Genomic DNA, 17,332 nt, shown 5'->3' with positions numbered 1-17,332 from the left:
GGTATATTATTTTAATCCCCTAAAACTATTGGTCAAAATCCATCACTGAGTATAAGGAACTAACTCTAAGATAAAGGTGGCAAAAGTGCAGTGCATTCTTTTATAGTGTTCAAAATGTATAGGAGTAACTAATACCCTTATTCATGGGATTAAACGTAATGTATCTTAACTCTATGTGATTTTTACTATTCAATATACTTCTTTTTTTCACTTGTTTTCTATTTTTGTTCTTAATTGTATGATAATAGATTGCATATTTGTTAGTACCTAATTATTGGAACATAATTTTGAAATCATGATTAGATTGAGGATGTCAACATGGCGGGTAGAGTACAAGTAGTAACTCCTTTGTACCCTATCCGCTGAATAAATATTTGTCCTATACCCGTATCCATATTCATGCGGGTATCCGTTATGCAGGTACCTGCATATTTTTTTTAGTATCCATTGATATCTACGGGTACATGCAAGTATATATATACAAAAGAAAATTTTAATATTTAATAACAAATTTTAACCATTTCAAATAAAAATACAATACATAATATTTATAAATTTCAAACAAAGTGAAAATGACCCATTTAAATAGTGTTAAATGACAATTTACAAATAAATGGAGATTTTTTAAAACCAATTGATAAAAAATAACCCATTCAAAATCATTGTGTTAATGTTTTAATAATTTTTTCTTAATTTAAATTATAATATAATTGGTACAAATATCCACTGGTACGAATACTATGATACCCGTCCGCGCACCGTTAACAAGCGGATATAAAAAATACTCATATCTATTACCCGCAAGTATCCATTTTCAATATCTATTTCCTACCCTTTACGGATTTTATCCACGAATACTTGCAGGTACGAATTTTTTTAACATCCCTAATTAGGATAAAACAACTAATATAATTTGCCTCTAAACATAAAGTCTGATCAATTTGTAATTCAGAACATCCAAACTTAGCGTAAATTTGTAGTAAAAAGATATAAGGAACTCAAGTTTTTATTAGTAAGGTTTACAGTTGTTTCTAAGAAATTAGGACTACTTGTTAACTTATGGTGTGAAAGATAGAGTACAAATTTGAGGTATATTGTTTGATGTTTTTATATTGAGTTTGAATCATGAGATCCAACCTGATAAAATCTCTACTTTATATTTCATTTAATTGTTTTCTATAAATTAGATTTATTTTATTGAAAAATCAATATTTTTCATTATTTCAAAGTTTTTCACCTGAATTAGTAAAAAACAAATTTAAATTTTTTATTTGTTTGTTATTATTCAATTTATATATATATATATATATATTATTTATTAAAAAAAATAAAATCTATAGTTTTCTTTAAAAAAATTATTTATCCGGACAAATTTGGTGTGGACAAGATTATTTAAAAAATCAAGTTTGTTTCTCATAAAATTTTGGTTGAAATTGTCTACTCATTAGGTATTTGAGAAACAATATTGTGATTATTATAATTTTTTTAAAAAATATTTTTGCAAAACACAATTCAATTCTGTGGCACAAAAACGTACTTTTAGAATGTTCATTTTATCATTTCAAATGTACTTTTGGTTACATACTTTACTTTTTAAGATTTTGGAAATTACTTTCTAAAATGCTTTTTTTTCCTTTTCATGTTTTATAAATTATTTTCTCAAATGTAAATAAATAAATAAATATATAGTTAGATATACTTTCCATAATAATGTTTAATAAAATGTGTTTATATAATAAGATTTCTATATGAATAAATTTTCAAAATATTTTCTGTCATATAACTAAAATTCTTGAAAGTACTTTATAACACTATTTCTAAAGTCAAGATGACAAAAACTATGTGCAAGTTATGCAAGATGAGCATGAACAATTAAAAAATACATTTAAAACCTCGTGGAACTGCTAAAAGACAAGATCATTGTTGAAGTAAAGTGGATGTTAAAAACAAACTCAATAAAGTAAGATTGCAAGAAATAATACTAGATTAGTGATCAAAAGTTATTCGTAGCTGGGAAGGATAGATTGCACAAGACTTATGCACCAAAGTCATAAGACTACAGAAAATATGTATAGAGTAAGCTCTTAGAGCTTGACATAAAAAATAAGTCTGTTTATGTTGGAAAATGACTTTTAAAGGAAAAGTAGATATCACACTATGTTTCACAAAAACTTCAAGCATAACTTTCTTAATGTTCAAATTTACATAAATGACAAAATTATGATGCCAGTAACAAATTCTTTGCAAGGAGACTCTAATGATGATCTAATGATGATGTAGAAAAAAAAATTGAAATGAGTATTGATGAGTACCTTTTTATGCACTCATACATGGCTTAATCTTAGTTTTCTTGAACTTTAATTGTCCGTAAATTCATTGCTTTAACTGTGATTTATTCAAATGGGGTAAAATACGCTTTGAATGAATTTGTGTGCTAAATTCAACGAAACCGGTGAATTGTAAACATTGAAATGAAATTAGTTTATTTTTTGTGATACTTTTTTCCTTGTCTGTTTTGATGATAAAAGAGATTGGTCTGTTGCAATCCACAAATAATTTTAAAGTCAGGTTTTTATGATGATGGCAAAAAATTGTCATGCATGTCTGCAATGAAGTTAAACGTGTAGCCTATCATACAATATATTGAAATCATACAGTTTATTGTACATTACTTAAAAACCTGTTTATCATTAAAGGTCTAGCCATAAACAAAGTCTTTTCAGATAAAATTTCTGTCAAACTTTAAGAGGGTCATTGTGAGATCTTGGGAGGAAGGGAAATACCATGTGTTTATGCTTGGAAAATAGCTTAAGCTGACTTAAAGTACACTATAAAGAAAGAAACACCACTATCTATTTTATAAGGAGTAAGAATAATTGGCTTATGTGGAGAAGGTTGCATACCTCAAAGAACACTCCATGAAAACTTTGAGGAATTCGCTTAGCATTCTCCTTATCAAAGGAAGCATTTACAACCAGTGTTGAGTTCGCATCAGCACAACAATGTTGAAACAAAAGAAAATGTATCAGGAGGGAATAGAGCACACCAAACCAAGGCTTGAGAGAACAAAACACCATTTTGGACAAGGTTTGGATGACAAATTTTCTGGTGGTGAAGATATTTGTCTAACAAATCACATTATATAGGGAATGAACATTCCTAACAAATGTGCTCCTCCATACTTTTTAGTAATGTTCTTGATTGATTTTGTTTTGAACCCCCTTCAGGTTCATCTCTGTCACATTTTCACATGAGACATACTGTTTGTCTTATACCAGAGTTTTACAGGTAAAACATCTCTATAAAAAACCTGTATTGCATGTATAGTAGTTTATAATCCTTTAATTCTACAAGTTTGAGTTAGTACAACAACCAAAGACAACATATGCGGTCCAGATATTGCTGTAAGGGTTCATGTTGCATAACCTGTTCTGCACTGAAATGGTAAAAAGAATGTCTGTAATCTGTCCCCCCTTTCAACTTGAGTAGACTTTCATCATAATTGTCCTTCCAGATGTTCTTAGCATCTTGTGCAAGGAACTGTCAATATAAAGGCTCTAGAGCTCTTCAACACATGATTCACTGTTTGAAATTTGAAAAGTTGAAAAGAAAAGGAGGATGCAAAAAGAGTAGAGTATAAGAATCAATTGTAGCTACTACATGTTTAACACAAAGGAGCTGATTTGTCCACCATTGTCGTATGTTTCATCTAGCTACCACATGAAAAATCAATCGAGATTAGTAGAATGCAAATGGAAGCACTGCTCAAGGAAATAGAAGCCAGAGGCAATGAACTCCAAAATCCTGAAACCATTTTCACAATCTCTTCAAATATCCTGCATCTGCTACCTTTACACACAACATCAAGGGGATCTATATTCTCCTCACAGTTCTCCAAGAAAGGAATCACCCAATCTCATTGTCTTTCACCTTCCTTGTTCACTTCACACACCGCAACATTACTCTCTTCCTTTGCCTCATCACCAGCCAACAATTTTCTGGTTTTCCTATACCCTAACAGTACAAGATCCAAAATATTCCTACGCGCCTCATACACGGGATTCGGTTCAATCAAACCCCCTTACGATATGCTTCCCTAAGAAAAACAGTTAGTGTCTTCCCTTTAGTTGATATGTAAAATATACCAGGGTGCCTTAGCAGCAATTCGCGCACATTAACTTCAATACCTAAGTCTCTACGAAAATGAGCCAGTTGATCAACCTCAACCATTTTCTCCACAGTCAAGCTCAATAGCTCATGAAGAACAGCCAGAACCCTCTTCTCATACCGTTCAATCCCTCCACAAGTCCTCACCCTAACAACCTCCTTCCGCCCATAAGGCTTAGTGTATGAAAGCCTGCCAATTCTTCAACCTCTCTCAATCTTAAACCCAGTTGGGAAACCAATGGGAAATGCAAACTTGGTCTCAAACTCACTAAACCACTTCTCTGTGTACTCTCTCTCCCTCCATTTTCCAACCTCGCCAATCCCAAGTCTGCATCCCAATCAACCAATTCCACGACCTCCAAACCAACCAATTTAAAATCCCCACTGAATTTCCCAAGAATGCAGTCTCTGAAATCCTCAGGGAGACCCAGTTCTCTCCTGATCATCCTCAAAGCGTGCAAACGAAGAGTGACACTCACAGACATCATCAGCAACTTCTTCACCCTCTTCACAGCCTCCATCTCCTGCTGCCTCACCACCACCCCTTCAAGCAAGATCAACTCTTCCATTCTTTTCGTGACTCTGCAGCACGTGTTCCTCCCGCTGGACGAACACGTAGAACACGGAGGGTATTTGTGGAGGAAGGAGCCCACAGGGACATTGAGTCCAAGGATGTTTCTCCAGCGGGACATGAGGGTGAGGGACACGAAGGGAGCGCGCTTGCGGTTGGACATGAGTTGGTGGATTTCGTGGACATGGTAGAGTCTTTTGAGGTGAGTCATGAGTTTGTCGAAGTGGGGGTCTCGTACTCTGTCCTCCAAACGGGTTTGGGCAGAAATGGTGGGTTTCTTCCATCGGCGTTGGGTGAAGAAGGTAAAGGGTGAGAGGAGCTTGTGCCTAAGACTATGAAAGAATTCATTGCATTGAACTCAGGTTACGGTTCTGATAGAACCAATTGGAATATTTTTGTGCAGTACTGAAAGGAAAAATCACTGTTATTCTTAAAGAGGAAAAAGGGTAACAATATCATTAATAATAAAAATGAAGTTTTTAATACTTAATTAAAAATTAATACAATAATTTATTGTATATCATCTTAAGAGAAGAAGAAAGCGGGAAAACAAAGGTGAATCAAAGCTAAAACCCTACTTTCTCTGTAACAGGAACCAAACATGGCTTCCTTTCCTCCTCCCGGTTCACTCACTCTCTGCGAACTCAATCGTGACCTGAGTAACTCTCTCTTTCTCTCTCACACTCTCCCATTGATTCGCTTTTCTAACTGAAAATTTTCTCTGCAGTCACAGTGGACGCTCTGTCCGATGATCAAGCCAACCAAACCTACGGAAAAATCCTCGTAACCAATCTCATTATACACCTTTCCAAGTTCCCTCGATTCTCCTCTTCCCGATGTTGTTTCCCCATTTAATTCGTTATCATTATTTCGGATTTTTATATTAGGGATCGGTGTTCAGTCCCGTACCCTTTCACTCTCTGGAGAGCGAGGCTTCCGATCAGGAAGGAGCAACGACGACCGCTGGAGAAACCGTTCAGAGGAAAGGTCCGGTGGCACTCTTGCAAGGGCTCGTGAACACATATCTCGGACGCCTCTTTTACCCTAACGATGTATGATGTGCTTGATTCGTCTCACTCTTTGCATTACGGTGTAATTTAACGTGATTTGATAGTGTGGTGTTATTTGAATGTTAATTGTTGGGCCAGGTGCATTTGTTGCCGGAGGTTGATCTCCAAGGAGTAAGCTGGCACCCTAATAAGCATGTAATTGCTTTTATTTCTGCCCCAACACAAGTTTTGGTTCGTGATTACCAAGAGTCTGGTACGTAACTTGTTATGATGATGAGAGGTGTTATTGGTAGCTTGTTTAGGTCTTGTTTGGATAAAATTATCAATAGAAGAAAATAATAAGAAGATAAAATAAACACGGGTTATTCCTACAAGTTAAAATTAGCTTATTCACAAGTTAAAATAAGCTTTTTGAAAATCTATACCGTGGATCTTCTGTAATTTGACATGTGGGTGAAGCTTATTCCATTTTATCTTTTTTTTTTCTTCTATTAGTGTTTAATTGAAAAGTTTATCCAAACAAGGTCTTAGTTATTGTTATTTTTGTTTAGTAACTGCTGATTGATATTCTGACATTGTGAATAGAGGGGAAGGATCCGAGCATTTTGGCGAATGAGTCTCACAGAGACGTTAGGGTACTGGAGTGGAGGCCCAATGGTGGGAAAATGCTGGCTGTGGGTTGCAAGTGAGGTTTTGTCTCTGCGTGGTTGTTATGGTGAATGCAACGTCAATTGGTCGAGTATGCTTTCTTGTTTACTGGAATTGTGTTTAATGTTGCAGGGGTGGAATTTGCATCTGGGCTGCTTCTTATCCTGGAAATGCTGCATCTGTTAGATCTGGTGCTGCTTCCTTTTTAGGAAGTTTGTCTAGAAGCTCAGGAAATCGGTATATCTTGGTTGATTTTCTTCGTAGTCCATATGATGAGCATGTTAGTGCTCTCACTTGGAGCCCAGATGGAAGATATCCTTATAAATTTTAGAAGTAATTATTTTTGGGTTCTTCTATGTGTTTCCAGTGCAAGAATATATGTATTATATATATATATATATATATATATATATATATATATATATTATGTACTCAACCATACTTTTCTTAACCTATTTTTACATACTTAGCATCTGGTTCATATGAAAGCTCCTCATTCACCGTGTGGGATTTTGCTCAAGGTATGATGAAGATCCTTGCTTGCTTAAGTGTTTACACTTTACTTTTAAACGTCCTTGCTGTTCAGTGATGTTACCAATATGCTGAGTACGCTTATAAATCATTCTGGATTTTTTATTTTGTGCTTGAGTTGTTCTCCCTCAATTTAGAGGGGACATAAAAAGCACCCTTATGTTTACAACCTAGACTGATGAACTAAACAAACACATTAGCATACGGAAGATAGAATCTGATGGACCATAGAACAAGGTTGTTTCTACTAATAAATATAGAGAATACACCCTTTTTTTGACTCTTAAATTTAATTTTCTTGTGTGAACTTAACTTTTGAGTTGACGTAATTTGATCTTACCGATTGATCAATGCTGTCAATGAGGATAGGCTCAATTGGTAAGATAAAATTACATCAACTCTAAAGGTCCTTGGTTCCATTCTTACTAGTGGTTAATGGTAATTTGTTCACAAGGTCATGCACAGTGATGATGACTATCTTATCTCACTAGCTGAGGTCCGTTACTTTCAAATGGTGTTTTTGGGCTCAGTAGAAGTCAAAGTCTAAGATATCTTAGTTACCATGAAATCTCTTTTAACAATTTCCTATCTGTCATGAGTAATTTATGTCCAGGATATCAACATGTTTTTACATTGGCTGTCTTTACTTCAATTTTGGATTGCCTATGAGACCACTAAAGTTTATGTTGTCATATAAAAAGATCTTAAGCTCTAACGATTGTCTCTAATTTCTGAATCTCTGGTTATTTTCTATATTATATATAGGTGTGGGGACACCCATTCGACGTGGATTGGGAGGCATATCAATGCTGAAGTGGTCACCTACTGGAGATTACTTCTTTGCTTCAAAATTGTAATGCAAAATGTGAAACATGATTATTGATTGAATATGCACTGTTTATGATTCACACTCTCATCATTATTTTCTCGTTCAGTGATGGAACATTTTATCTCTGGGAGACAAATACGTGGACTTCAGAGCAATGGTCATCAACAAGTGGTTTCGTCAAGGTATATGAAATTTACATTCATGTTTTGATGCTCTATGATGACATGTTTATAGCAAATGGCATTTACTCCTTAACCATCTCCGGTGTGTTGATATGTTTGACAATATGTTGATAGTATAAATAGAATTATCTTCAATAGTATTCAGTGTAAAAATTGAGTTATGCTTATATATTTTTAATTTAGGGTGATGGACAATGTTGCTTTTGTAATAAAAGATGAATTTATTATCAAGAAAGAATGTCCATGGTAGGATGATATATCTTAGAAAAAATCATAGAAGAGATCAAGAATTAATTAAGTGTTTAAGGAGCTGGATTAACATAGAGGCTAAAAAGAATCTTTTATTACTTATTCCAATCTAACCCTTCTTTGGAGCAAAAAAGAATTAATATATTTTTGGCTGTTTTTGATAACTCCACAAATCAGAAATAACAGTGACTCCCTTGGACAAACCTCAGTAGAACACTGAAAAGAAGCCTTGAACCTAATTTTATGCCAAAAGAAAATTTAGGGCCCTAGACACACCCATAAAATTGGGAACATTTTTCTCCAGCCAAACACTATATAACCTGCCCACTGCACCTCGATTTTGTCCTCTGTTCTACCAGAACCTCTATAATGAGCCATAAAAAACAGCTCCTTAATTATTATTGAAATGAACATATAATACACATGCTTCATCATTCCTATTCTTTTAGAAGAAAAGCTATGTGTTTTACCTAATACATACTATAGTCACTCATGTACTTTCCCTTCTGTTTGACTAGGAGTTAATTAGTGTTCATATATCTTGAGTGCAACAAGGTACGGTGATATCTATTAAAAAAAGATTCAATGGTAGAAGAACTTAGCATTTTTGTACAATTGAAGTGGTTGGCATTGGCACAGTTTTATTCTAGTGATAGCTATCAGATAATGCTCATTTATTTAGTTTCTACTTTCAATGATGTGTTATCAGGGTGCAACATGGGATCCAGATGGGCGCATGATACTTCTTGCATTTTCTGAATCGTCAACTTTGGGATCTGTTCACTTTGCATCAAAGCCTCCCTCATTAGGTATATGACCTTTTTTCACTTTTTGTATCTTGTCTATATTAATACTGGACTAATGAAAGTGTGGCGTTGAAAAGGGAAAAGTTAGTGAGGGAAATGGAATATATTAAAAATAGCTGGGATAAATGTGATACATTCTGACCTATAAAGTCTATTTATAGTGAGACACTGCCATAAAAAGGCTGACAACAAAGACCATGACAAACAGTACCACACTTTCCCATAATAAAATTTGTTAGTTGGATGGAAAAGTGAAAAGTGATTGAGTTGGAACAATGTAAAATCTATTTCCCAAATACACTGCATGATTGTAACCCAGAATCTCCAAGCCAAAACTATGGCCATGAAAAAACACATGACGTCTGCTTTGGGTGCAGTTGAAGTAATACATTCTCATGCAAAAATTTGCATGCAACACATTATATTCATCAGTAGAAACTATTCAAGTTTATTAGATTAGTAGACTGTTGATTTTTGAGATGTGTGACTTTTGGTGAACATGTGTTAGGTGAGTGAAACTAAATGTTATGTCAAGTGTTATCCCTGATGGAAGAGGGAAAGTTTTAATTGTTCATGGTCCTACCACTGAAAAGTGCTCATAAAGGAGTTGCAGGAATTAGGAAATTCATTTGTAAGTTGAAAGTATATTTGGGAGTTTGCATTTAATCTTGCTCTGCTGAATCAATAGAGGCATGCAATCAAATTTTGAGCCAGTTATTCTTAAAAGTCTTAGTTTAACCTCAATTCATTTTAATATTAATGTATGTGGTTGTTCTAGCATTCATGATTTGCAATTTTTCAAAGTATTTTGGTTTTCGTTTTTTCTTTCTGAAATGTCATATATAGATAATTTCTCATCCGTGACTTTCCAGATGCTCATCTGTTACCTGTTGATTTGCCGGAAATATTATCATTGACCGGAAGGTAAAGATGAATTTATGTTTTTATGTTAAATAATTCCTTTATGTGCTCCTAAAGTCTTGTCATTATATTAAATTCCTTCTGAATCAGCTCTTAAGACTGTGTCACTTGGATGACATTGCTTAAATTCTAGTGACAGTCTTTGCTTACAAAAGCAGGGTGGCATACATCTACCCTGCCCAAACATATTTGATAGGATGTTATGGGGAGAAATTTTAATGTGAATTATGTTATGTCATGCCTTAAATGCAACGCAATTTTTGCAGAGAAAACCCATCATACCAGACATAATGTCTTTTTAAATAATGTTTGGTTATCTTGTTTGTTTTGTTAGAAACTGTGGGCTTTGATTATCTTATATCATTTCATTCAGTCAGGGAATTGAAAAGATAGCATGGGATAATTCGGGGGAGCGATTGGCTATTTCTTTTAAAGGTGGAGATGACATGTACAGGGGACTGATCGCCATATATGATACAAGAAGGACACCTCTTATATCTACATCTTTAATGTGAGTTCATGTTTGAATTGAAAATGCTTCAATTACTGATCTCTGTCATTATTGATTTTTTTAATGCTGGATTTTATGTCATTTGACATTTTTTTCCCTTCCAATTATGTGTTTTAGTGGATTTATAAGAGGGCCTGGAGACAGTCCGAAGCCAATCACGTTTTCATTTCATGGAAAATTTAAGCAGGGACCATTGCTTTCTGTGGTATTTTCTTTTCAAATAACTTTTCTATAGCAAGATATGCTGATATCATTATTCATTGTAGATGCTGTATCACATTTTTCCACTGCCCTTAAAAATAGAAGAAAAATCTAAAGAAAATATCATCATTTGTACTCTTCGTAGATAATTTGGTGCACACACATCTAAGTTCTGTATTTGTTTTCCTGCAGTGCTGGAGCAGTGGGTTTTGTTGCACTTACCCCCTCTTGTTTCGTTCCCATATGCTTCCGTGACGAAGATTTCTGTGAAATTTGGAGAAATTGGAAGTTAATATCATTAATTCACTTTTTTTTTTATTACTCGAGTTGTTTTACCTTCAAATTATAGGGATGGTAATTGGTTCTAACATCTATAAAAATTATCCATAATTGACTGGGTAATTATTCATCATATGGCTCTGGCTCTGAGTGTAGTTAATGTATTTACAAATTTTGATACATGATTATTACCATCCAACTCCATCTATATTTGCAAATATATTATCTTTCATAATTAAAATTTAAAGTCTTTTGAATAAGTGTTTCATTTATGATTCATTATGGAGAACATGAATGGGAATTTCTCGTGATAGTGTATGCAAATTATTTTTAATCAAATAAAATATTTCTTTAAGTACTTATATTTACTTTTAATCATTTTTCTTTCCTTATTCATCTTATACAACTAATATTTTTAAAGAAGCTGCTATTGATGTTGTATTAACATATTAAGCACATTAAGCACATTAAGCACTAACACTTGTCATGAGCTTTTCTATTACTGATTCCACAATTCTTATTGTGATTTTTTTTCCTAATTTAATTTAGACATAAAAGTAATCTGTTCATATTTATCTTACCATGCATCTAGTTGGAAATGGTAGTTATAAATATTGATAAAATAGTTTCAATAAATGACATGATAATTTGTGACTTTTCTCTTTCATTTCATTACATGTGAGGAGAATAAACATTTCCTTTTTCCCATTCCATAATGAAGAATAATGACAATAGCATTATAATGTTATGAATTAATTTTGGTAAATAAATTTGTATACCATTTGTAAGAATGAAAGTATATTTTATCCTTTTTCATTATTTGTCCACTATTTACAATCAGTCACGATAAATTATTCCATAATATCAAATACTTTCGTATCCATGTCCTCAACAATTTTCGTGTGGGATATATTACTAAAATTTTTAACTTAAAAAACTAGCTTATTTATTATTTTCCTAGTTAAAATAACTCCGAAGATCAAAGAGCCCTTCATTTTCAGAACAAAAGTAGCTTCAATTCAAAAGTTTTATTTTTAAGTTATGATTATTAAAAAAAAAAAATCTAAACAGTAAAAACCGTGTTTATTTATGATCAGCGAAAACACGTTCGTTTAATAGTTTTTTTTTTTAAATATAATTTTTTTAATTCTATAATCTTTATTTATTTAGAGTGGTGTTCACATTTCTATTTTTAATTTTATCTCTTAATAAGTATTTTTTTTAAAATAAAATAAATATTTATCATTTTTATTTTTAAAATAACAGTTTTGTTGGATTAAACCATTTCATTTATTTGATTTTTCTTTTATATTAGTCTTTTTTAAACTAAAATAATCATCATTAATAACACAAAAATATCTACAAAAAAAAAGAATAAAATTTAAAAAACTATTTATAGTTAGTTTAAAATTAAAAAAAAAAGTGAATACACATGCACATGTGTTTTCATTAATTATATATAAAGAGGTCTTTATGTTCTCTTTTGTTTTTTCATTTTTACAAACTTAGTTATTACTTTCTCAATTTAAATAATAATTTATAATAAAAATTATTTTTCAATTTAATTATTTTAGTAAATAATTTTTTAAATTCAAATAATTATTTACTCTTTTATCATTTTAGTAACTAATTTTTTGAATTTAAATAATTGTTCATAATGGATTTTATTTCGATAACTAAATTTATTTTATCTACAGCTATATGTTTACACTATTATTTATTAAAAAAATTATTAACGTTACAAAAGCCGATTAAACGTGAATACTACTTTTTAAGAAATGATATTATTTCAAATATAATAATTATACATATTTTATTATTATTATTTATATACATAATTAATTATGCAAAAAAATATGATTGGGATAATAATTTCATTCTACCATAAAAGATTTCTTACTTAATAAAAACATATCTTATTTTTCATGTTTTAATTTTCATTTTTATCTATTACTTATGTTAAACAACATGTAAAACCCTATAAAATGGTGTTTTTAAAGTGATAATAGGTTAAAAATAGTGAGACGATTATTTTAATATTAAAAAAGTTTTAGTATAAATAGAATTGTTATAAAAAAAATTCAATATTTTAAGAAATTATCTCTCTATAAAATGTTTTTTCTAACATTTCCTGACTTCTCTCTTAGGGTTCTCCTCCTTTGTACGCCGCATGATTGAAGATCTGATATCGTATGCATGATTCCCGTGGTGAGCACTTCAATGACGAGCTCTTCAATTTGAACCGATCAGTTTCTTCATTCGCGTAAATTAAATTTCAGGCGTTTTTCTTGGTCTTCTTTTATTTTTGTTGCATGTGAGTTTTTCATTTTCTATATGAGTCTCTAATAACTAATGATCATAACGGTATGTCCTGATCGTTGTTGTAATATTTCTACGTGTAGATAGATCATTCTTTGGAGTTAGAAGCATTTCGGCAGTTGGTTGGGTTTGTGTAACCACTTTGACAGGTAAGGGAAGCTAGGTTTCTGTTGAATTGATAATCTTTTTAGTTAATTGTGATAGTTTATTTAATTGATGAGTTGTATGTTGAACTATATAATATTTGATTTGTGTTTTGTCTTGATTTGGGGAAAAGTTTGGATATGTGTTTTGAGTGATTGGGTATCAGTTTTAAACTCTCCAAAACCATTTGAAATAAAAAAAACATTAAAAGAAAGGTGCCCAATTAGTCAATTGCACATGATCAACTTTTCCCAAATTGTCGTTTCTTATACACCTTTGGGCGTCATTACAGTTCCATTGGGTGCTAGGCCATTGACTTGGTGTCGTTATACACCATTTTTGCCATTTTTGGATTGTCAGGCACTAGAAGTCAATGGGTTCCAAGGGCTGGGCGCATGCTAATTTTCCAACGTTGGACGCCAACTTGTTTTTTTGGTTTGTGTCCTCTTGGTAAAATGAAGATTCCTGCTTCATTAACTGTCAGATCAACCTATAATTTCAACAACTAATCCTAGACACACGACTCTTTACTTTGACCGGTGAGATCTTTGTTTTGAAGTTTGTTGTTACAGAAATGATTTTTACCGTTTTGATGTGCTATATGTATAGTGTCCTTTATTATGTTTTTTTCTCTTTCTCCTGTTGGGTTGTTTTGAATGTTCTGTGCAAGATGCTAAACATGCTTTATAAATTTTATCATTATAATTTAAGGTAAAAATGTTATTGTGGGTATATAAGATGGTAATTAGTATGAGATGCTGTGGGAGCATGTGGAGTTATGATGTTTAAAGAATTTCAAGGACAATTTCCTGGTGGTGATGATTGTGGTAGTAATGTTAGTGTATGCCTTGATATGGGAGAATGACAAGGGAAGATGTATCATGAACTCTAATAATTATTCATATTCATATTCAGGTAGAGTAGAATGAGTTATGTAGTGGGAATAATAGGAGATGCTAGTCTTGGAACTTATTGGGCCCTAGGCATAAATGAAATTAACCTTGTGTGTGATTGAATAATGACCCCTTGTGGCTAGACTCTGCAGAGTTTAGCAACCATCACAGGTGCACACCTTTTGTGATAAAGATATTATATATCTTCTACTATTATTTATATTGATAGAGATATCATATATTTGATTCTCTTTTACTATTATCAAATATTCTGTTTTATTAGGTTTTACTTTTCCTTTTATATGATGAGACATTGTACTCTATATATTAAACAAGGTTCTAATAAATCAGTAAACAAGCTCTCATTGAGTTGTTTTTATCAAATACCTCTTGTTAATATTTTTCTTTCTCATGGCTTATACATATCTAATATTTTGTGTACCCTATATAAAAAACATGTATCCGGATAATTGAGTTTAGTGTCAACTGCTTGTGTGATCCTTTTGTACACTAGCTTACCATGTTGTGTGTTTTGTGTCTTTTTGTATTCATCTCTTCTTTTGCGATGATCACTTATTTGGTGGGAGCATATGAAGTTGCAGGTTTAGAGACACCTCCTAGAGGATGAAAAGTTATCAGTTAGAGTAAGTAAAGGTTTCGGAGAACTTTAGTAGTGGTTAATTTATGTATAGAGCTTGTTTGTTTAGTTGATTTGTATAAATAATATATTTTTATAGTTATATCTTTTGTAATAGTGTATTAATATACTTTATATACTGAATTGCTTCTTTATACATTGAATTACCTATATTGAATATTATAATAGAAAGTCCTATTTTATTATTTTTAAAATGCTAAAATGTGATGTTACAACAAATCACGATAAGCAAATACACCATTGGAGGTTTACAATTTATATTTATTAAATAAAATAATAAGATATACAAATCTGTATTTAAATAAATATGAATCTTTAACTTAATTAAAATAAAATAGCATACCAAAATAAAAAACGCAATAAATATATTTAAGTTAGTTTGTTTAATATATTTTCTTCATTTTTATTCATTTTAGGTTATAATGATATAATAAATTATTCAAAGATACACTTCATTGTTTGCTATAAAAAGTAGAGCTAATTAATTTATTTCAAGTATATATAACATTTGTATTTATAATATTATTATTATTTAACATATTTTAAAAGGAAAAAAAAAAACTCACATGTGCGAGATTCAAATAATATCTTCAAGTAAGGAATATTAATGAAAGAGATGATGATATTTTATGTCATGCATACAGAGTCCATTCATGATTAAGAGAATTCATTTATCATATTTGTTAGGAAAACGATTCTTTGACAAAGAAAATGTGACAAAGTTTTTGACAAACTGTCGTGGCGTATATTAAATGAATTTTTTGAATTAAAAAATACTGAACTGCACGTGTGAGAGAGAAATTGAAGAAAAGGGAGGTGGTTCACGAAACGGGGTTCTCTTTCACAGAAGCTGCTCCCGCGCTGGTCTTCTCGGTGGTGTAGATTCAATTTCTTCAATCCCACCATCTCTTAACCTTTTCTTCCCCATGGTGAGAGAGAACGATTATGCAAAAAAGCATTTTCGTGCCTGATTAGAATTTCCGATGCATTTACCCAAACCCCATTGTCGTTGCACATCGAGTCCCACCCACACGAAAGCAGTTCGCCCCAACGGTGGTAGACGAAATTACAGTGGAATGTTTCCGACGGTGGTTGACGGAAAGCATTGAAGTTGCAGGCTAGGTTTTTCGATTTTAAATCAATTTGGGGTTTAGGGTTTCGATAGGAAACCATAGCTTCTTGGATTCGAATGCATTTTTGGGTTTAGTGTTTTGATCGAAAACTGTCGTTGTCTTTGTGATATGTGTCACAGCATCGTACCATTGTCGAAGCTAGGTCGAAAATTGAAGTGTGGTGTTTATGGAGCTCGCTGAGATCGGGCCTTGGGCCGGCGACGGTGTTGTCCCACAAGTGGTCGAGGAGACTCACTTATTTGCAGGTTAGTTCAATTTTGTTGTTGTAAGTGTCATTTGAAACTAGCCTCCTTTATTTTGAGTTTTGTTCTTTACGATTTAATTTGTGAATCCCCTACTTGTTTTGAAATGGTTTGTTGTGTTCTGGTGTTTGATGAAAGTATTATTGGATGGCTTAGTGAATGAATTGTATTAGTTGGAAGCTTTATATTATTTGCATGCTAAAAGTTGCAATGCATTTGCCACATAAACAATTACAGTTTGATGTTTAATAATTTGGTCCATGTTTAAGTGATGTATTCTCCATTTATCATCTTCTTCATCTTTTCATTTTCATTTGGTTACAGTTCTTATTATATCCTTACATTGTCACGTTGTTTCTTTTCATTCTCAACTCATGTTAATTTGTATCTTAGTAATTGATTTCATATTATTTTTTTGAATGAACCTATGAAACAAAGTTTTACCCGAATCATATATGCTACATATGTTTTATGACAAAAAATGAGATTAAATTTTGTAGTTCTGATCCTGTAAGAATATTTGAACTTTTGAAAACTCCCCTTGCCTATTTTGTATCACTTCGCTACTAGTGTCAATGGTGAATAACATGAACCTAGTTAACACCATTTAAGAATTTAGATTGGAACTCTATTTCCAAGCACATTCTAATGTGCTAATTATTTGGTTAAAATTTTTCGTATTTTTTATATTATTTGAATTCTAAAAGTTGCAATGCGTTTGCCACATAAACAATTACAATTTGTTGTTTAATACTTTGTTCCTTGTTTTATTAGTTTGATTACTTAATTTAATCATGTTGTGTTGTGTGTTTTATCCGTGTTGGTGATGTGCTTTTTTGGTTTTTATGATTGGTTTTTTGTGTGGTCATTTTTAGGTTTTAGGCATTGGTGAGTGTTTGTTGATATCTCTACTAAGTATGGATATGCAACAAGGTAATGACTCCATTGAAAATAAGGTATGAATAGCGTTACCATACATTTGATTTGTGTTTGACATTTTAATAAGTCCCATTAGTGTAGCTGTTTAATTTTCTTTGC

General features: G+C 32.1%; 1 protein-coding gene and 1 pseudogene across 1 annotated transcript; one reads left to right on the top strand and one right to left on the bottom strand.

Annotated features, from left to right (window-relative positions):
• Positions 1-3,630: 3,630 nt before the first annotated feature.
• Positions 3,631-5,341, bottom strand: LOC114180047 (protein ROOT PRIMORDIUM DEFECTIVE 1-like; annotated as a pseudogene).
• On the top strand, positions 5,258-11,152 carry LOC114173230 (Transducin/WD40 repeat-like superfamily protein). The gene is made up of 14 exons (XM_085671368.1): positions 5,258-5,397; positions 5,466-5,521; positions 5,626-5,790; positions 5,887-6,001; positions 6,334-6,433; positions 6,529-6,711; positions 6,862-6,917; positions 7,693-7,780; positions 7,863-7,938; positions 8,897-8,996; positions 9,866-9,917; positions 10,288-10,425; positions 10,543-10,630; positions 10,819-11,152. The coding sequence occupies exons 1-14, from the start codon at positions 5,340-5,342 to the stop codon at positions 10,879-10,881; spliced, it is 1,338 nt and encodes a 445-aa protein (XP_085527494.1). The 5' UTR covers positions 5,258-5,339; the 3' UTR covers positions 10,882-11,152.
• Positions 11,153-17,332: the final 6,180 nt, after the last annotated feature.

Source organism: Vigna unguiculata, chromosome 1 (genome assembly GCF_037176805.1).
Source record: "Vigna unguiculata cultivar grain cowpea cultivar isolate G323 ecotype 2 chromosome 1, ASM3717680v1, whole genome shotgun sequence".
In the NCBI taxonomy this organism is placed as follows: domain Eukaryota; kingdom Viridiplantae; phylum Streptophyta; class Magnoliopsida; order Fabales; family Fabaceae; genus Vigna; species Vigna unguiculata.
Note: the sequence above shows the minus strand (reverse complement) of the source record. Positions and strands in the feature narration are given on the sequence as shown.

Excerpts from the sequence above, each read along its gene's own strand:
- LOC114173230 (XM_085671368.1), top strand. The coding sequence starts at position 5,340 with ATGGCTTCCTTTCCTCCTCCCGGTTCACTCACTCTCTGCGAACTCAAT. Across the intron at positions 6,918-7,692 it reads CGTGTGGGATTTTGCTCAAG|GTGTGGGGACACCCATTCGA; the intron begins GTATGATGAAGA and ends TATTATATATAG. Across the intron at positions 10,631-10,818 it reads AGGGACCATTGCTTTCTGTG|TGCTGGAGCAGTGGGTTTTG; the intron begins GTATTTTCTTTT and ends GTTTTCCTGCAG.